The following is a 22,257-nucleotide window of genomic DNA, read 5'->3' as shown; positions in this document are numbered from 1 at the left end:
CGAATATGGGAGGAAAGCTTTATTGAAGAAAGTGGGGTTCTGTGATGTCTTGGTCTGGGCGCTGAACACAAACAAAGTATGTGACGTTGCAGCTATGGCGAACTTTTAATCTAAACAAAACCCAAAGTCTAAAAAACTCCCTAAGAGGTATATATGGAGGAGTAGGGGAGATTTCGTGACCCCTTGTAGGAGGGGTCCGAAACAAACCTAACTTTGTTTCCCCAAACATACGGACTCTAAAACAGCCTATACTTAAGTATTTCTAAATTAGACAGGCATGGCCCAATAATAAGGTGACGCAGCACCTATAATAGCCTCTGGACGAAATTTGTGAAGTGGCGTCTTGTATATTTTTTCCAAGCATTCACGCACTCATTATGCTAGCTTCAACGTCCGGAAATCATCATTTGAAACTCCGTTCTTGTTCCCCTTGTGCATGCCATCATCTCCATGCTTGTTCTAGATCCAATGTTCATCCTTCTTGTCCAAGCTAGGTCCTTCATTTGTAAGAAAAACAAATGTATCCAATTTAGGCAGCATCATATTCTCATGAACATTAGAATCATTTCCAAGAAAAGAAAGTACCTGGTAATTTAATTGGCGTGCGCGAGCTCTGGTAATTGGTCTAGTATGTATAGCAGCAGGGGTTGTGGGTGTAACAATGGTATTGATGTGCTCATCATCCTCCCCTTATTGAAGTGAAGTCGTCCTCGATGGAAGCTCATCTTCCTCACCCAAATAAGGCTTCAAATATGCAACGTTAAAAGTGGGACTAACCCCAAAATCAGCAGGAAGCTCAAGTTTATATGCATTATCATTTATTTTCCCTAACACCTTAAAAGGACCATCAGCACGTGGCATTAGCTTTGATTTGTGAAAATCAGGAAATCTATCCTTACGCAAAGGTAACCAAACAAGATCTCCAGGTGCAAAGACAATATGTTTTCTACCTTCATCTCCAACAAGTTTATACTTAGCATACATATGCTCAATGTCTATGTGAGTTAACTCATGCATTTTTAGATCAATTCAACATGTTGTTTCACATCAAAATTAACCTTATCCGAAGATGGAAGAGGCAACAAATCAATAGGTGCACGAGGTAGGAAACCATACACAATTTCGAAAGAGCACATTTTAGTAGTAGAATGCAGCGAACGACTATAAGCAAATTCAATATGAGGCAAGCATTCTTCCCACGTTTTCTTGTTATTCTTGAAAACAGCCCTAAGCAGAGTAGACAATGTTCTATTGACTACTTCAGTTTGTCCATCAGTTTGAGGGTGATATGTAGTACTAAAAAGCAATTTAGTCCCCAACTTAGCCCATAAACATCTCCAAAAGTGGCTAATAAATTTAGTATCACGATCTGAAACAATAATATTTGGCACACCATGAGAGCGAATAATTTGACGAAAGAACAAATCAACAACATAAGCAGCAGCATCGCTTTTATTACATGCTATGAAGTGTGCCATTTCCGAAAATCTATCCATTACAACAAATATGTTATCCCTCCCCTTCTTCGCTCCAGGTAATCCTAAAACAAAATCCATAGATATATCCTCCCATGGAACACTAGGTACAGGCAAAGGCATATATAAACCATGAGGATTAAGTCGTGACTTAGCTTTTTGACATGTAGTGCAGCGAGCAACAAAACGCTCAACATCTTGTCTCATCTTTGGCCAAAAGAAATGTGTAGCAAGTACATCATCTACCTTCTTCACGCCAAGTGTCCCATTAATCCTCCTCCATGCACCTCCTGCAACAACAAAAGACAAATGGAGCTAGCTGGAATGCATATCTTGTTAGCATGAAACACAAATCCATCATTAACGACAAACTTGTTCCATGTTCTCCCTTGTTTACAATTCTGCAATACATCTTTAAATTCAGCATCATGCACATATTGATCTTTGATAGTCTCCAAACAAAATATTTTAAAGTCAAGTTGTGAAAACATAGTATTCTGACGAGACAGTGCATCAACAATAACATTTTCTTTACTCTTCTTGTGTTTTATGACATAAGGAAAACTCTCAATGAATTCAGTCCATTTAGCATGTCTACGGTTTAGTTTTGCTTGACTTCTAATATGTTTCAAAGATCCATGATTAGAATGTATACCAAATTCTTTGCGCCATAGATAATGTTGCCATGTTTCTAAAGTCCGAACAAGAGCATATAATTCCTTATAGTAATTAGAATAGTTTAGACTAGTCCCAATCAATTTTGTCAGAAATTGTGCAACCGGTTTACCATCTTGTAATAACACACCTCCCAATCCAATTCCACTAGCATGACATTCAAGCTCAAAAGTCTCATTAATATCAGGAAGTTGGAGTAAATGAGCATGTGTCAACTTATCTTTCAATATCGTGATGGCTTCTTCCTGTGCGGTACCCCAAACGAAAGGCACATCCTTCTCTGTAAGCTCATTGAGAGGTGTAGCAATGGTGCTGAAATCTCTGACAAAATGCCTATAGAAACCAGCGAGTCCAAGAAAACTCCTCACTTGTGTGACCGTTTTGGGCTGTGGCCAACTCTCAATAGCTTCAATCTTGGCTTTATCAACTTCAATTCCCTGTGGAGTAACAACATAGCCAAGACAACATACTCGGTTGGTGCAAAAGGTGCACTTCCCGAGGTTACCAAACAAACATGCATCACGTGGACCAATAAAAACAGAACTTAAATGTTCCAAATGTTCTTCCAAAGATCTGCTATAAATCAGTATATCATCAAAATAGACTACCACAAATCGTCCAATGAAAGCACGTCAAACTTCGTTCATAAATCTCATGAAAGTACTAGGTGCATTGATTAACCCAAAAAGCATGACTAACCATTCATATAATCCAAACTTAGTTTTAAATGTTATTTTCCATTCATCTCCCAATTTCATACAAATTTGATGGTATCCACTATGCAAATCAACTTTGGAGAATATTGTAGAGCTAGTCAATTCATCAAGCATATCATCTAGCCTAGGACTGGGATGACGATAACGTATAGTAATGTTATTAATGCATCTACAATCAACACACATACGTGGTATACCATCCTTTTTTGGCACTAGTATAATAGGAACAGTAGAAGGACTAAGAGATTCACGTATATAAGCTTTGTCGAGAAGCTCCTGTACTTGACGCGCAATCTCCTTCATCTCCTATGGATTGGTATGATATGGAGCACGGTTTGGCAGCGAAGCACCGGGTATTAAGTCAATCTGACGCTCAATCCCTCGAATAGGCGGTGATCTCGGTGACACGTCTTGTGGAAAGACGTTAGAGAACTCCTGCAAAATGTTAGTGGCAGCAGGAGGCAAAGAGGAAGGCACGTCCTCGAATGAAAATAAAGCCTCTTTGCACACAAAAGCATAGCAAACAGATTTGATGTAATCTAGATCATCAATATCATATTTGGTGGCAAGTAAACATCCACTCTTCAATTTAATTTCAGAAGCAACACTAGATGGTTTGTTATTAGGCTTCCTGTGTTGCTCAAATTATTTTGCCACAATCTGATTTTTACTCTTATTGTGCTCCTATTTTGCTTTACTAGCTCTATTAATATCATCTTTCAAAATAGAACCAGGAGACATAGGAAGCATAGTAATATGTGTATCCTTATTAACTAGAGTATACTGATTGTTTCTACCATGGTGTACAGAATTTTATCAAATTTCCAAGGTCTACCAAGTAATAAGGAAGAAGCTTACATGGGTACCACATCATAATCAACATAATCAACATATGTAGATATACTAAAATGCACACAAATAGTACGTGTTACCTTAAGCTTGGCGCTGTTGTTGAACCATTGAATGTAGTATGGATGCAGATGTGGTCGGGTGGTGAGAGACAGCTTCTCCACCATCTCCATGCTAGCCAAGTTGTTGTAGCTCCCTCCATCTATGACGACGCGAACAAAACGTTCCTTCACAACTCCCTTTGTATGGAACAAATTGTGCCTCTAATTTTTCTCAGCTTGCATGACCTGCACACACAAAACACGTTGAGTAACTAAACTTTCATACCTGACAGCGTCTTCAGCAGCCATGTATTGCGTCTCTTGTTCAGAATCATCTTCATCGTGTTCTTCACTTGTAATAAGAGCCAAAATCTCCTCATCATAGTCACTAACAGACTCATACCCACCATCCTCAGTACCAATCATCACACGCTTAGCTGGGCACTTTCTTGCATAATGACCTCCACCCTTGCAACAACGACAAATAATATCATGTGTTTGCCCTATTGATGCCATGGATGAAGAAGAGCTCTATGCAGGCCCAGAAGGTGTGCTCTTGGCAGATAGTGGTGGTTGTACTGGCTTTCTTGTATCATGGTTGGAGGTGGCAGCTGAAGAAGGTGCCGGTGCAGCAGAAGATGTGGAAGTAGAGGATGCACACGGTGTCCGTGATGAAGGTCGACCTGCAGAAATGTTAGTTTGCGCCAAGGTATGTCGATCCTGCACTTCACGTTCACCTTTACAAGCAAGATGGAACAAAGGAGTGATATTTGTTATACTCCTTATACTCTAAAATGGTCTGAATCTCTCTATTTAATCCATCCATAAAACATGCAAGCATAGCCTCGTTATCCTCAGAAATAACACATCTAATCATGCCAGTTTGTAATTCCTAATAGTACTCATCTTCATAATATTTTCCTTGTCTCAAACACAACAGTTTTTGAAGTAATTCACATTGATAATATGGTGGAACCCTACGAGCGCACATAGCATTTTTCAACGCAGCCTAAGTAGTAGGGATGTTATCATGATATAATCTACATTGTTCAGACCACCTAACAGAAGCAAAACTAGTGAATGCACAAACAGCAGCAACAACACGTCTATCCTCGGGATATTGTAAGCATGTAAAGCGTTGTTCAGTTTCTAACTCCCAAGTAAGATAAATATCAGGAATGTATCTACCCTTGAATGGCGAGATATTCAACTTTAGTTTAGGGATGTGGTCTTGATCTCGTACTTGAGGGGTGGTGCAGCCCTACCATTGCGATTATATGCATGAGGACGACCTGGTGGTGGTGGTGCTGGTGGTTGCACATAGTTCTGATTTTGATGAACCTCATCCTCATAGTAGTCCTCCTCCTCTACAATAGCAGCAGGAGCTACAAAGGCATCAACAACAGTAGCAGCGGCACCAGAAGTTTGTCCTCGCTCAAAAGGAACACGCTGTGCTCGCCCTGCTGGATCGCAACGTGGAGGTGGTTGTTGATGCTATTGCAATGGCGCAGCAGATGCAGGTGGTGGTTGTGGAAGATGCGCGAGTACATCATCGAAGTTGGCGGCCCACTTGGTCTCAATTGTCTTCTCTATGTCATCGATCCTCTCCAGTGCCTTTCCGAAGATGGCCATCACGTCTTCCACCTGTTGACCCAACATTTGCTGAAACTTATCATGAAGCTCCTTCTTTGTCATGTTCTCCCATTCAATCTCGTCGGCTTGTGATCCTTCCATGGTTAGCAGAAATAGAAACACACAAGAATATGATCTTACAGACTACTAGAAAGTGGTGGTGGTGGGGTGTCACAAATCCGTCAAGCAAATACCATTTCTTACCCAGCAGCAGCTGGTGAGCGGCAACCGTTGTAGTCAAAACTCTCAAATCTTGGATAGAGAAATTGCCACGTGGTTTCAAACGCACCATGTAGATGTATGTGGACCTGGGAAGGCTTATGATATGGTAGCAAAGATGTCAGCAATAATCAATTCAGAGATGCAAAGTTGAATAATCGTTCAACAACGGTACTGTGCTGGTCCAAGGCTAGACCGTGCTAGAGACACAAGCCTAGAACACTAACAAAATCACGGCGCGACACGTAAACAAAGGAAAAGCACTCTAGAATTATTATTTTGGCAATCTTTTTTTTGCACTTCTTTTTCTCTATCAAAAATCACTATAATTGCAAGTGTCTCAAAACTCTTCCCAAGTCAAAATAAAAGGATAGGCACAAAAAACTTTTGACTATATTTTTCGAAAATCAGGGCACCGATGACCAAAAAGTGCGATAAAAATCAGTATGATGGCACATGTATCAAAAGACTCAGAAAAGCCTAATAATAGGATTGGGAAAAAATTATTTCACCTGCTGAAATTTTGGCCTAAAAACTGCCCGGGGGTCTCCAGACTTTTTTTCAGAGACCTACTCAGGCAAGGAAACACGAATCTGAAAATAGATGGATCTAAAAAAAACTAATATGAAAAGAACTCGGATTGGTGGTGGATATATGGTGGTAGGATGTAACGCCCTCGATGCGGCTATATCTCCCACGTGTCGAAGCACGACTTAGAGGCATAACCGCATTGAAAGCAATGTCGCAAGTGAGGTAATCTTCACACAACCCATGTAATACATAAGGGTAAGAGATACATAGTTGGCTTACAATCGCCACCTCACACAAATACATGAATAAAGCATTACAACATCCAAATACAATCAAGGTCCGACTATGGAACCAAAATAAAAGAAGAACCCCAAATGCGACAAGGTCCCCGATCGACCCCAACTGGGCTCCACTACTGATCAACTGGAAGCGGAACAACATAAAGGACAAGATCTTCATCGAGCTCCTCCTTGAGCTTGGTTGCGTCATATGCACGGTTCAACAGCACCTGCAAGCTGGTTTTGGAAGTATCTGTGAGTCACGGGGACTCAGCAATCTCGCACCCTCGCGATCAAGACTATTTAAGCTTATGGGTAAGGTAAAGGTATGAGGTGGAGCTGCAGCAAGCGACTAGCAAATATGGTGGCTAACCTGTTCGCAAAAGAGAGCGAGAAGAGAAGGCAAAGCACGAACGAAGAACGATGATCAAGAAGTGATCCTATAGCAACCTACGTGAAGCATAACTCCAACACCTTGTTCACTTCCCGAACTCCGCCAGAAAGAGACCATCACGGTTACACACGCAGTTGATGTGTGTTAATTAAGGTCAACTTCAGGTTTTCTACAACTGGACATTAACAAATTCCCATCTGCCCATAACCGTGGGCACGACTTACGAAAGTTCAAATCCCTGCAGGGGAGTCCCAACTTAGCCCTTGACAAGCTCTCACGGTCAACGAAGGATATACCTTCTCCCGAGACATTCCGATCAGACTCGGTATCCCGGTTCTACAAGACAACTTCGACAAGTTAAAACAAATCCAGCAACACCGCCCGAATGTGCCGACAAATCCCGATAGGAGCTGCACATATCTCGTTCTCAGGGCACACTCAGATGAGACTAGCTACGAGTAAAACCGAACCTCAAGTTTCCCCGAGGTGGCCCCACAGGCAGCTCAGTTCGGACCAACACTCAGAGGAGCACTGGCCCGGGGGGGTTAAAATAAAGATGACCCTCGAGAGAGCGACTCCCAAGGGAAAAGTAGGTGGTGGTGAGGAAAATGGTAAAACCAAGGTTGGGCATTGCTGGAGGAGTTTTATTCAAGGCGAACTGTCAAGGGGTTCCCATTATAGCCCAACCGCGTAAGGAACGCAAAATCCGGGAACATAACACCGATATGACGGAAACTAGGGCGGCAAGAGTGGAACAAAACACCAGGCATAAGGCCGAGCCTTCCACCCTTTACCAAGTATATAGATGCATTAATTAAATAAGATATATTGTGATATCCCAACAAGTAAACATGTTCCAACAAGGAACAACATGTCCATGTTCCAACAAGGAACAAACTTCAATCTTCACCTGCAACTAACAACGCTATAAGAGGGGATGAGCAAAGCGGTAACATAGACAAACAATGGTTTGCTTGGACAAGGTGGGTTAGAGGCTTGGTTCAACAATATGGGAGGCATGATAAGCAAGTGGTAGGTATCGCAACATAGGCATAGCAAAAGAGCGAGCAACTAGCAAGCAAAGATAGAAGTGATTTCGAGGGTATGGTCATCTTGCCTGAAATCCCGTAAGGAAGAAGAACGAGTCCATGAAGAAGACAAACGGACGTAGACGAACGGGTCCTCACAATCATGACGTTATCGGAACCAACCCGAAGAAGCAACACCGGAAAGAAGCAAACAACATAGTAAACAACCACCACATAAACATGGCATGATGCACAACCAAGTTTGATGCATGTCCGGTTTAATGATTCATGGCATGGCAAAGTGCACAAGCAAAACTACAAGTTAAGTGGAGCTCAATATGCAACGAGTTGCATAGGGACGAAACACCACAACAAGTTATTTAGTTCGATCTCGTTTATGTATCCAACAATATTAAATGTTGATTAACATGGCAAGAGGTGAAGCAAATGAAAACTACCTATCTAGGCAAGGTTAAATGAGGCCGGAACAACAAACAACAAGTCCAGAAACTCCTCATGTGCATATTTTGGTTATGGTACTGTTCTTCCCTAAACACCATTTTATAGTTGTTAAACATGCAAGAAGAGTGCACCATGTTAAACTATGCAAAATTCTACCCCATTTACATATAAAGTTTGTTAAATTCGGAGCTACGGTTATTTAGTTATGAAATAAATCATTTTAGCAAGTTATTTAAGCAAATTTAAACAAACAGCATTTTAAAAATTTTAAACATGGATGAAAATGACATATTACAAAACTAGATGAAATTCTAGTCATGTTTCATATATAAATCATTTTAAATCGATGCACGGTTGTTAAGTTATTATATGCATGATGTATGAGGGCTTTTCTGTAAAACTGCAAACTCCTGGATAAATAGACAAATTCACAGGGCACGAAAAAAACATAGGTAGGCTGAATCTGGGCGGATTGGGGAGCTGCTCACAATGGGCCTTCGAGGCCTTGGGCCCAGTTCGACGGTGAACTAGGGAGGCTGGCGCGCTGGGCCTGGGCGCTGCAATCCATTGATGAAAAGTCAACGGGGAAGGAGCAGGCGAGCGGGCACCTCGCCCTGTTCTCGTCAGAAAGTAGAGCCACGGCAGGGACTCGACGACGGCGGCGCGACGAGGGACTTGTGTGGGCGAGGGCGAGCAGGAACCGGTTGAGGACGGTGGAACTGAGCGCGGGGAGGTGCCTGGGTTCAATTCCGGCAAGGGGAGTCGCGGATTGGAGCTCGGAACGGTCGGCGCGTGATGTGCTCCTGCAGGACACGAGCACGAGAAAAAGTCAGGGAGGAAGAGAGGGAAAGGGAAAGAGGAGCAGGGGCGCACGGCGACTTGAGGAGCTCCGGCGAGGTCCACACTGGAAGAGGTCCGCAGCGAGGCAGCAGGGTCGAGCAGGAGGAGGCTCTCAGGCTCCTCCCGAGGCTGCGGTCGCTCGAGCGAAGCAGCGGCAGTGGTCTTGGCGAAGCAGGGAACTCCGGGACGAGCGGGACGCGGGAATGGACGGCGCAAACTCCTCGGGGCTCCGACGATGCAGATGAGGCAGGGGGTCGACGCGGGGTTGCGGGAACGGGGCGACTCGGCCTCGGGAACCAGAGGAGGCGCGTCCGAGGACAGGCTCGCGGTCGCGAGGAGACGAGGATGACGAGGTGAGGTGGGCCGCGGGGAGGTCGGGGACGGCGGGGCCCTCGGGCGGTGCTGACTATGGAGGCGAGCTCCATGGCACAGGGCGCGACGGCAGTATCCTGCAGAGAGAGAGAGATATGTGAGGGAGAGACAGGGGGAAGGGGAAGGATGAGAAGGAAATAGCGGGGAAACGCAGCGGGCCTCGGTTGCTGCCGTTGTTCACCGGCAGCGACTGGATCGGGGTGAGCTTGCTCCGGCGAGATGCGTGCAGAGGAGGCGGGGGTCGAGAGGCGCGGGAGGTGACAAGGCGGCGGCAACTCTCTCGATCCCTTCGGGGAACAAAGCAGCAGGAGGGGGCTCGTTGGTTGGACGGGATGGATCCCGATGGAGAGGCTAAGTGGAAGGAGAGGTGATTGGCTCGGGTTGGTGTGGTGGTGAAAGCGAGGAGGGGATTTGGACCGGGGATGAACCCGAGGAGGAAGAGACAGGAGGAGTGGCGGCGGCTTGGGGGATGGATGGGACACCTCCTAAAAATTAGGGTTTGTGTCTGGTTATATAGTGAGTGGGTCTATATGCAGACTAATGGAAGCCCTTCGATCTAAATCAGACGGCTGAGAAAATATAGGTTAGGAAGTCCTAACAAGGAAACGGTGACGTTTTGTAGATGTTTGGGGATGATCCGGACACAACGGTGGTGACAGTCCGGGTCGGGTCCAGGACAACTTTTCGGACACGCGCGCGAGGGGGGTTTGATGCACTAAGCAGAGAGGGTTTCAGACCGTGCGGTCGCATCGGACAACTCCGGAAGCGAAGAGGGGAAGGAGGATGGACTAGGTGGGTTGTGGCGAGACTGCGAGGGGGAGAAGAGAGAGGGAGGGCCCGGCATTTGTTTTCGGAGACCGAAAATGTCCGACGTTAGACCGGCTATAATGCCGCTATAGTTAATCATTGGGGCATCAAACGGACTCCGAACGCGATGAAACTTGACAGGCGGTCTATCTACACTATAATAAGACCGCACGCCAACTTTCAACCCATTCCGAGAACATTTTCCGGCCACTTATAAAATAATATTTCGGACATGCCGCGGGCGCGTGCAAGTGTGTCTGGGCTCAGAACGGACAATAGAGAGAACGAGGAGGCCGGGACACATGCAAGTTTCGAAAACATGATGATGTAATGCACATGATGACATGACAAGATGCGACACGCAAGCAAATTACAAGGCAACAACAACGAAAGACCGGAAGACACCTGGCACAACGGTCTCGGGGCGTTACATAGGATATGCCAGCGGGGGTGGTATATGGCAGCGGTGGCAGGATATGGCAGCGGTGGTAGGATATGGTAGTGGTGGTGATATATGGCAACAACGATGAAGATGGTGCGGCGGCAGCATGACAAACTGTGACAGATCTCAAAACTTTAAAGGACTAGCCGCTAAGATCAGCAACTAGACACGACGATGCAAAGGCAAATTCAACAAAGCAAAACCCTAAAAAGATTATGCAAAGGCTCGGATTGGTTCGGATATGATAAAATAACCCTATTTTTGGTTTTTTCATGGACTATAGGTATGAAAAACAAACTTGATCTAAACTATGAAAAACTATAAAACCTCACCGAGCAACCTGGAAATCTGATACCACTTGATAGAGGCGGGGGAGTCCCGATGTTTCAATGAGATAGCTATCGTTTTCTGTGGGAGTTGACCTTGACGATTCGACTATGAACGTCCGAGACATCACACCTTGGCAATCGCTAAACCAACTTCCGAGGGGTTATTGACCACGCCGGAGCACGATTAACCTGACCACGAGGGTCTATTTCCTACAAGCAAACGAAGAACAAGCAAGAAACTAAGATTGCAATCTGGATATTGCGAATATAAGATGAAAGCTTTATTGATCAAGGTGGGGTTCTGTGACCTCTTTGTCTAGTCATTGAACACAAACGAAGTACGCAAAGTTGCAGCTATGGCGAACTTTTAATCTATACAAAGCCCACAATCTAAACGATGCCCTAAGGGCTGTATATATGGAGGAACGAGGGGGGAATTTCGTGGCCTTTGGAGGAGGGGTTCGAAACCAACCCTAACTCTTGTTTCCCCACACATACGGACTCTAAAAACAGCCTATAATCAAGTATTTAGAAATTACATGGGCTTGGACCAAAAATAAGGTGACGCGGCACCTAGAATAGCCTCTGGACGAAATTTATGAAGTGGCATCTTGTATATTTCGTCCAAGGCTTCATGCACTCATTATGGTGGCTTCAAAGTCCTGGAATCATCAAAGTCCTGGTTGGGGCACTTTTGAGGTTCTTTTTGTTGGATTGAATATTAGGAATCTAAAGTTGTTTGATGCATATCGTATATTGACCCACGGATACTTGTGGTGACATTGGAGTATCTAGGTGACATTAGGGTTGATTGATGTGTATCATATGGTGTTATTTTAGTACGAACTCTAGGGTTGTTTGTGACACTTATAGGAATAGCTCAAAAGATAGATCAGACAGAATAACTTTGAGGTGATTTCGTACCCTACAAGCAATTTCATCTTATGTTCTTCACGATAAGAACATTGGAGTGAATCTTTGTCGCACGTTGAGGGATTGTCATATGATTTAATTATATTATCATTGTTGAGAGACTTTGCACTAGTGAAAGTGTGAACCCTAGGCCTTGTTTTCAAGCATTGCAAATACCGTTTTTGCTCACTTTTACTACTTGCTACCTTGTTGTTTTTATATTTTCATATTACAAAAACCTATATCTATGTTGGTGTACAAAACTAGGGGCACATTTTTGTACCCCTTTACCTGTGCACGGGCAGTCAGAGCCGCGCCCATGACCACGCCGAGCAGAGCAAGGGAGGTAAGCCAAGGTAAGATCGAAGCCCAGGACAAAGCAAAGCAACAACAAGGACCAAGGCCACAAAGATCAGATGGGCAAAGTAGGTTTCCCCGGCAAGGACCCTTGCCGGGCCAGCCTCAGTGGCCCCGGCAAGACCCTTGCCGGGGCAGCTCGCCCACGCCAGCCGAGCGAGCCACCCTCGAGCCAACCAACACTAGTCAAATGCATTTGACAGGGCTCGGGAGGCACCTCTGTGGTGGCATGCAGATCTTCGTGAAGACAAAGAATAGTCAAGGTCAAATGAGGATAGGAAGGCAGCCATCCTCACCAAAGAAACCCACAAGACCCCCAGCAAGATCCTTGCCGGGGACGCCTGCACACCACGGCAAGACCCTTGCCGGGCCACACGGCAAGGCCCTCGCCAAGCGCACCAGCAGGGCCACCGTCAGGCCCACACTAGCCAAGTCTCCTCCGCCGTTCGCATGCAGCTGCCGACCCAACCAGCTGGGCAGGCACCTGCATGGCAACATGCAGCCCTTCGTGGAGACTCCACCACCGTGCCACCTCAGCTGCCTGCCTACCTACATGGCGTCGCATGCATCGCTGGCCAGGGCGCGTGTCGAAGCTTGGAGGAGCGGCGACGGATAGGATGGGCCTCGCCCCCGCCCCCGATAAAGTGGAGGGACACCTAAGCCTCGCATTTAATGTGCTTTGTCCTGTAATACTAGGATAACCTCGCAATACTATTGCCCTTCCACCTCCTGTGTGCCACTGTGGCAACCCCTTTTTCTATGAAAGGAGGTCCAAGGCGACGAGGAGAGGGATTCGGCTTTTTGGAGCTCGTTACACCCCGTAGCTAGTTCAAGAACTCGGAATACATCAACCAAAGCAGGACTAGGGTTTTACGCATCCTCGCGGCCCGAACCTAGGTAAACGAACCGCGTGCTCTCTATTAGACCCGCTCTTCTATCAACCCCGCGCCCCGCAACCACATTAGGGATTCTTGTGATCCCATAGGTGTCGTTTCCCACCGACAATCTACTATCCATATTACACTTGTATCACCATTCTTTGTCGAACTAGTGCATATTGGGTGCGTTGGGGACACAAGAGACTCTTTGTTATTTGGTTGGAGGGTTGTTTGAGAGAGACCATCTTCATCCTACACCTCCTACTGATCGATAAACCTTAGGTCATCCACTTGAGGGAAATTGCTACTTTCCTACAAAACTCTGCACTTGGAGGCCCAACAAAAGTCTACAAGAAAAAAGGTTGCGTATTAGACATCAGCCCCTACCTGGCGCGCCAAATGTTGTAGGGTGAAACCCTAAGATGGATCTTTTCACACTTGGAGGGGAAAAAGGGAGATGAACACCAAGAACACAAAGAGGAAATCACTCCAACAAGACCAAATTACACATCCACTAGAATAGCAAACCCAAGATCCACAAGTTCACAAACACAATCAAAGGAAAGATACAATGATAGAGTTCTTCTCACTCCTAAGAGTTGACGTCTTGAAGGTAGTCTTCTCCTTGTGGAAGGCTTTGAAATCCACAAGGATTCTTCCCTAAAGTGGTCTTGATCCACAAGAGGGAAGGTAGAAGGAGCAAAGCTCACAAATATCTCATCTAATACTTTGCTAACCCTAAACATGGCCCTAGGTACGACTTATATAGCCTTGGGGTCGAAGTAGATGAAAAGGAGGGTGAAGAGGCAATCTCAATCGGCCATCCTGGGAGGCCTGTGGGCACGGGGTAAGTTGGGACCGGCCCCCGTGCGCATCGTACATGCAAGTGCGCATGGGGTGCTACAACCATAGCTCCCTGTGTAGCCCATGGGCACAGGGTCTTGGGTGGCCGTGCGCACAGGGTCGCCTCGGACCTTTTGTCCAGATTCTTGGGGACTCCTTCTTCGTCCTTGGTGATGCTCCTCTTCGTACCTAATGAGGCATAGAGTATCTTGGTGAGGTAGCAACCAAGTTCCGTTTGTGTCCTTATGCATGTCAAGTAGGAAGGATTTCACCTGAGTTTCCAATGCACATGCTCTAGCTCTTGTCATAGGTCCACATGGGACTTGAAGTGTTGGTGTAGAGTCCATGGGGATGATGGAAGGATGCTCCGCATCATCTCCCCCCCCCCCTTCAAAGAGATCTGTTCTCGAATCGAGATCTTCATCAACATGGTACTTGGCCAAGTCTTTGGCATTGAAGGTGTCGCTTACATTGTACTTGTCGCATGGGATGTCAATCTTGTAAGCGTTGCCGTTGTAGCTACTAGCACCTTGAATGGTCCGTCGGCTCATGGTAGTAGGTTTGACTTATGTTCATTGGGGAAACGGTCCTTGCGGATATGTAGCCATACAAGATCGCCCAGTTGGAACACCATCGGTGTCTTGTTGATGTTGAGCTTGGTAGGGATGCGACGTACTTGATGCTCGATCATTGCCCTTGTATCTTCGTGCTTTTTCTTGAGAAAACTTTCCCTTGCACTTGCATCCATGTTTGCGCATTCTTGGAGCGAAAGAGGTAGAATGTCCAATGGGGACAATGGGTTGAAGTCGTAGACAACCTCAAAGGGGGACTTGCCAGTAGTAGTGTGTTGAGCTTGAGCGTACTCGGCGATGAGTAAGCACTCCTCCCACTCTTTGATTTTCTTCTTGATTAACACGCATAGGAGAGTAGATAGTGTCTGGTTGGTGACTTCCGTTTGGCCATCGGTTTGAGGATGATAGGTCGTTGAGAATAGAAGCTTGATGCCGAGCTTGGCGCAAATGGTCTTCCAAAAGTAGCTTAAGAACTTGACGTCTCAGTCCGACACAATGGTCCTTGGCACTCCATGCAACCTCAAGATTTCCCTACAAAAAAGATTAGCAACATGTGAAGCCTCGCCTATCTTGTTGCATGGTATGAAATGTGCCATTTTCGAGAATCGGTCCACAACAACACAGACGGAATCCTTTCCATTGCGAGTTATAGGCAAGCCAAGCGCGAAATCCATACTAATATCCTCCCATGGTTGGTATGGAATTGGAAGGGGCATATTTAAACCATGAGATTGGGCTTTGGACTTAGCTTTGCGACATGTAGAGCATTTGTTGGTGAAACGTGCCACGTCACGGAACATCTTTGGCCAAAAGTACTTGAAGGAGAGTGTGGCGAAGGTCTTGTCGCGTCTGAAATGTCCCATGAGTCCACCTCCGTGAGCCTCTTGCAAAAGCAACAAACGAAGAGAAGACTCGGGTATACAAAGTGTGTTAGCACGCATAATGTAGCCATCTTTGAGATAAAATTTCTCCCAACAAGTGTTAGTAAGACATTTGGCATACGGAAGTGCAAAAGAAGGATCATTCACATAAAGATCTTTAATATGCTCAAAGCCAATCACATTTAACTCTAGTTGATTAACAAGCATGCATATGCGGGAAAGAGCATCCACCACAACATTTGCTTTGCCCTTAATGTACTTGATCACATAAGAAAAGACTCAATAAATTCACTCCATTTATCATGTCATTTATTCAACTTAGTTTGACTTTTTAGGTACTTAAGTGTCTCATGATTGGTATGTATGACAAATTCATGTGGGCGAACATAATGCTCCCAAACATGCAATACTCACACTAAAGCATATAATTCCTTGTCATATATAGGATAGTTAAGTTGAGCACCGGAAAGTTTTTTGCTAAAGTATGGAACGGATCACTTTTCTTGCATCAAAACTCCACCAATTCCATTAACGCTAGCATCAAAATGAACCTCAAAAGTTTTGGTGAAATCGGGTAAGCAAAGATTTGAGCTCATCAAAAGCGGTAGATTCAGTTGGTCCCCAAACAAAAGGTGCATTTTTCTTACTCAAAGCATGCAATGGTGCGGCAATAGTGCTAAATTCTTTCACAAAGAGACGATAAAAACCCTGCTAGACCAAGGAAACTACGCACTTGTTGCAAATTAGTGGGTTGGGACCAAGTTTTAATTGCTTCAATTTTGGACTCATTTACATGAACTCCCTTGGAAGATACAACAAAGCCCCAAAAAACGATCTTGTCAACACCAAAAGTGCATTTATCCATATTAGCATAGAGCCATTCTTTTCGAAGCATATGCAAAACGGCCCTTATATGATTCACATGAAAAACACAAGAATGTCGTCAAAGTAGACCACAACAAACAAACCAATGTAAGGGCGAAGCACATAATGCATGAGATGCATGAAAGTACCGGGTGCTTCTGATAAACCCATAGGCATAACTAACCACTCATATAATCCAAACTTTGTTTTGAAAGCGGTTTTCCATTCATCACCCTCTTGTATGCGGATTTGATAGTAACCACTTTTAAGATCAATTTTTGAGAAAATAGTGGCACCGCTAAGCTCATCTAGCATATCATCAAGGAGTGGAATGGGATGCCTATAGCGAACGGTGATAGCATTGATAGGTCTACAATTGGAACACATGCAAAAGCTGCCGTCTCTTTTTGGCACAATAATGACCGGTACGGAACAAGGACTCAAACATTCACACACATGCCCATGGTATATGAGATGTTGTACTTTCCTTTATATTTCTTTGGTTTCTTCGGGGTTGACGCGGTATGGTGATTTGTTAGGAAGGGGTGCACCGGGATGAGGTCGATCCGATGTTCGATGCCACGTAGGGGAGGAAGACCGGAAGGTAGCTCATCGGGAAAGACATCCTCGAATTCCTGCAACAGATTAACCACACTATAGGAAGAGGATTAGGAGTGTTAGCCTTTTCCACCGCATCTTTGCATATTAGGACATAGTGGATGACACTCGATGAGTTCTCACACACTTCTCTCATCTCTCTTTTTGTGGTAAGGAGGATTAAATTTTTCTGTCATGGCGAAGGGTCGCTCAATTTTGGCTTGTGGTGCTCACTTTCTTTTTGGTGGTTCACTCTCTCACTAGTCTCTCCACGATGTGTGGATGCTTGCTTGTCGGCAATCACTTGGCTTGGAGAGATAGGTCATAGCACGTACTCCATTCCCTTCATCTTGAAGCTATAGTGGTTTGTTCTCCCATTGTGGATGACACCGCAGTCGAATTGCCAACGTCTTCCCAAGATAAGATGGCACGTGGACATAGGAACCACTTCGCACTCAATGGTGTCCTCGTAGGCGCCGATCTTGAAAGAAACATGCACGGTGTGCTGCACTTGAATTGTGCCTGAGTCACTTATCCATTGAACCATGTAGGGCGAGGGTGCTTCTTATTGACCAATTGCAGCTTGCAACATAGCTCTTCACTTGCCAAGTTATGGCAACTCCCTCCGTCGATGATTACTTTCACGGAGTGCCCATTGATGCCGGCCTTGGTGTGGAAGATGTGACACATTTGATCTTCGTCTTGTTGGTATTGGAGTGTTAAGACATTGGAGACCATGAGAGCAGGACTTGAATCATTGTCGCAATAGACATGAGCATCTTCTTCTTGATTCACTTGACGGTGCATGGCGACGTGCTCGATAGCTTCCATCTCTTCTTCACACATGGAGTCGTATGTGCCATCATCATTGGCGATCATTGTTCGCTTGTTGATGCATTGAAAATACTTGTGTCCATGGCCACCACATGTGAAACACTTGAGATAACTTGTCTTGACGGGATCGTCTGGTGGTGCCGAAGAAGAAGTCTTGTTCTTGTAGGTGCTTGCCAGAGGACGAGACGAGGAAGGCGTCACTTGCTTGAAACTTGACTTGTCGCCGGTACTAGGTGATGCTCTAGTCGAGGTAGGAGGTGTCGAAGTCGAAGTAGGAGTAGCTTGAGTGTATGAGCCATAGGTCTTGGATGAGTACTTGGCGTACTTGAAGTCTTCTTGTAATTTTCGTTCCGCCTTGGTCGCTTGATGAACTAGCTCGAGAAGGTTGGAGTAGGGTTGGAAATCGACAATCTTCTGTATTGGGTGGTTGTGGCCATTCAAGAAGCGTGCCATTGTTTGCTCATCTTCTTCTTTGACATTGGCTCGTATCATGGCAATCTCCATTTCTTGATAGTATTCTTCAACCGTCTTCGTGCCTTGCTTGAGGAGTTGCATCTTCTTGAAGAGATCTCGTGTGTAGTGGGTAGGCACGAAGTGTGCTCGCATGACGTCTTTCATTTGTGTCCAAGTTGTGATGGGTGGCTCATCCTTCTCGCGGTGTTGCTCTATCACTTGTTCCCACCAAATGAGGACATTGTCTTGGAACTCAAGGGATGCCATGCTGATCTACTTTTCCTCATCATAGTTGTGAAGAAGGAATATCTTGTCGACTTTCAATGCCCATGATAAGTACTCCTTGGGGTCATTGCTTCCGGAAAACTTTGGCATGGTGAACTTGAGCTTGCCATAGTGGAGTTCTTCATCATAGTGACGATGTTGGAATCGCTCTTGGCGAGGTGCAGGATCTTCACGCACTTGCTCCAGTTGGTGTTTCTCTTGGCGTGGAGGAAGATCGTTGACGTGGATGTGCTCTTGGCATATTGGAGGGCGAGGCATGTGTTCACGGTTTTGCCTTTCATGTTTTTCTTCATGTCGGGCAGCTTCTTCTTGTATTTCCCGACGAAGAGCTTCCTCTTGCTCGCGTACTTGGCGACTGCGTCGGGCAACGGCTCGAGTGGACTCTCAGAGTGCGTCTTGCGCTGCTTGAGCTTGATCTTCACACCGTTGTTGTTGTCGAAGTGCTTCGGCGTCTTGCTCCTCTTGGTGTTTGCGCGCCTTCTCTTCCTCTTGTCGGCGTTGGCATTGCCTTTCTTGTGCTTCCTCAAAGGTAGCTTGGTTTTGGCGATGTTGATGTTATTGCGCTAGAAGTTGCTCTTGAGGATCGATGCCATGAAGAGGATTGTGGTTTGCTTGACAGTTTTGGCGCGCGGCTCATCGAAGAGTGTTTATGTCACGATACTTGAGCCGGAGATTGTGTCGTCGGAGTGTCGACTCGAGTGGCTCCGTCTTGAGTAGGACGACGAGGTAGAAGAGCGATTGACCAATAAGGCACAAATCTCATCCATTCTTGAATTTCTCTCTTGTTTTTTTGTTGAGCTCGTTGTCGAAGTGGTCTCTTGTACGTTGCTCGGAGAGGCGTAAGTCAGTGGCAAGATGGTCTATGCGGTCGCTCATTGCTTATTGTTCTTGATGCAAAGCTCATTGTGCGCCAAAGAGGTGTCTCTTGGTGACGTAGGAGGTCATGTCGTCGTCTTGCTCAATGAAGAGTGGGTTGGTAGAAGAACTCGACCTATCCATCATGTGGAAGTGGTGATGAGTAGGAAAATGAGAGAACAAAACCAAAGTTACCTTTTCCTAAGATTATGGATGTAACAAGTATGATCGCACGTGATGCTATAGTAGGAGAATTGGTACCGGGTATTGTTTCTCACACCTACATGTAAAAGGCTTATGGAGGAGCTCGGATAGGAAGTGTCACAAATAATTCAAGCAAATCTTAGTCAAGATGTTGAAAAAGTTGAGAAGATTCACAAATGGAAAGTAAGACAAATAGATAAACCCAAGATAACACTCGGAACGCACACACACAGAAGATAAATGGGATTCGCACAACCAAGGGGTGTGCTCTAAGATGTGGAACCACGGAAAATGCTCTTGTTGTATGGATACTAGAGAGACGCTAGCTCGATTGCTCTAATGGGCTAGATATGCTAGTGCACCAACGTAAGAGACAAACGGGTCGTCTCACTATCCCAAGTATGCTTATGTATGTATGAACCAAAGTGATGAACTAGTCAAAGTGGCTCAATGCTATTGCTTACAAGTTCTTGCTTCTCTTCTCTTTTGCTTAAAAGCTTTTTTTTTACTTTGCGACAATGTTTGATATGCGAGCCACAATGCGAGATAACAAGTAGTATATGCACGGGAGAGACATAACACTAATGGTGCACTAAGGCATGGCCCGACAATACTCAACAAGCTAGTCTCGATGGGTAAGCTACACAAAAGGGGCTCGAAGCTATCAAGGTAATGGCAAGGGTAGCACAAAGGCATCGTCGAAGTTACCGTCCGTGTTTACGATTGGTATGAAGATGATGTTGTTGGAGCTGATGTGGAGTCCGGGTCAATGATTGAGTGGAGGTGATCATGATGTCGAATCGTGCCTAAGTAGCTGAAACACCTTAGGACATGAGAGAAAAACTGCAACCCAAAGCTCAAACAACCACGAGAAATATTGCGGAACAGCACAAGTGGTGGTGGGGTGTCAAAATGAAGGAAAACAGAAAATGGCCGAAGTGCTCTGGATGGTCCGTGTGCACGGTGTAAGTGAGGCCCGTGTGCAGAGGGTCTCGTGTGCACGAGGTCCTGATGGCCTGTGTGCACGGGGTCCTATGTGAGCGGACGAACGGCTCCGGATCCGTGGGGATTTTCAACTTTGAGGCCAAATTCGATGGATTGAAAGGTGGGGAGGATGGTAGGGGGTAGATCCACTTGCCAAACACCAAATATGTGGATCAAAAGAACCAAATCTCACAAGATCAACAAATTGCAAGAAAAGTTTTTGGGGCTATTTTTGGTGGGGATTTTCGGATTAGGACGATAAGCAACAAAAGCAAACTAGAAAGTGAAGGGTAGGGACGCCAAGATGTGAATCAACCTTGCTCATGATACCAAGATGTTGTAGGGTGAAACCCTAGGATGGATCTTTTCACACTTGGAGGGGGAAAAGGGAGATGAACACCAAAAACACAAAGAGGAAATCACCCCAACAATACAAAATTACACATCCACTAGAATAGCAAACACAAGATCCACAACTTCACAAACACAATCAAAGGAAAGATACAATGGTAGAGTTCTTCTCACTCCTAAGAGATGAGGTCTTGAAGGTAGTCTTCTCCTTGTGGAGGGCTTTGAAATCCACAAGGATTCTTCCCTAAAGGGGTCTTGATACACAAGAGGGAAGGTAGAAGGAGCAAAGCTCACAAATATCTCATCTAATACTTTTCTAACCCTAAACATGGTCCTAGGTACGACTTATATAGCCTTGGGGTCAAAGTAGATGAAAGGGAGGGCGAAGAGGCAATCTCAGCCGGCCATCCTGGGAGGCCCATGCGCACGGGGTGCTACAGACGTAGCTCCCTGTGTAGCCCGTGGGCACGGGGTCACGGGGGCCCGTGCGCAAGGGGTCGCCTGGGACCTTCTGTCTAGATTCTTGGGGACTCCTTCGTCATTGGTGACTTGGGGCGCTTCTCCTTGGACTTGGTGGTGCTCCTTAGCTGCGTGGTGGTGTTCCTCTTCGTACCTAATGAGGCATATAGTATCCGATGGAGGCGAAGGTGTCCCGATGTTTCGATGAGATGGTGGCTATCGTTTTCTGTGGGAGTCGACCTTGACGATCCTACTATGAATGTGCGTGACGTCGCGACTTAGCAATCTCTAAACCAACTTCCGAGGGGTTATTGACCACGCCGGAGCATGATCAACCTGACCACGAGGGTCTGTTTCCTGCGAGCAAACGAAGAATAAGCAAGAAACTGAGATAGCAATCTGGATATTGCGAATATAAGAGGAAAGCTTTATTGATGAAGGTGGGGTTCTGTCACGCCTTTGTCTGCTCGTTGAACACAAACAAAGTATGCGAAGTTGCAGCAATGGCGAACTTATAATCTAAACAAAACCCAACGTCTAAACGATGCACTAAGGGCTGTATATATGGAGGCGAGAGGGGGGAATTTTGTGGCCCTTGGAGGAGGGGTCCGAAACCAACCCTAACTCTTGTTTCCCCACACATACAGACTCTAAAAAGAGCCTATAATCAAGTATTTCGAAATTACATGGGCCGGGCCCAAAAATAAGGTGATGCAGAACCTAGAATAGCCTATGGACGAAATTTATGAAGTGGCATCTTGTATATTTCGTCCAAGGCTTCATGCACTCATTATGGTGGCTTCAATGTCCTGGAATCATCACTTGTAACTCCGTTCTT

The 22,257-nt window shown here is 45.5% G+C and overlaps 1 protein-coding gene across 1 annotated transcript; it reads right to left on the bottom strand.

The window, feature by feature from the left end:
* Nucleotides 1-8,784: 8,784 nt before the first annotated feature.
* Nucleotides 8,785-9,565, bottom strand: LOC147975610 (uncharacterized). Its single transcript, XM_087519662.1, has 2 exons — nt 9,174-9,565; nt 8,785-9,103 (listed from the first exon to the last, which is right to left on the bottom strand). Exons 1-2 carry the CDS (start codon nt 9,563-9,565, stop codon nt 8,785-8,787), a joined length of 711 nt encoding a protein of 236 aa, XP_087375788.1.
* Nucleotides 9,566-22,257: the final 12,692 nt, after the last annotated feature.

This window comes from Triticum urartu, chromosome 4A (genome assembly GCF_056163025.1).
Source record: "Triticum urartu cultivar PI428250 chromosome 4A, HENAU_Tu73, whole genome shotgun sequence".
NCBI classification, from domain to species: Eukaryota; Viridiplantae; Streptophyta; class Magnoliopsida; order Poales; family Poaceae; genus Triticum; species Triticum urartu.
The sequence above is the reverse complement of the archived record's forward strand: the minus strand, read 5'-3'. Positions and strand labels throughout refer to the sequence as shown.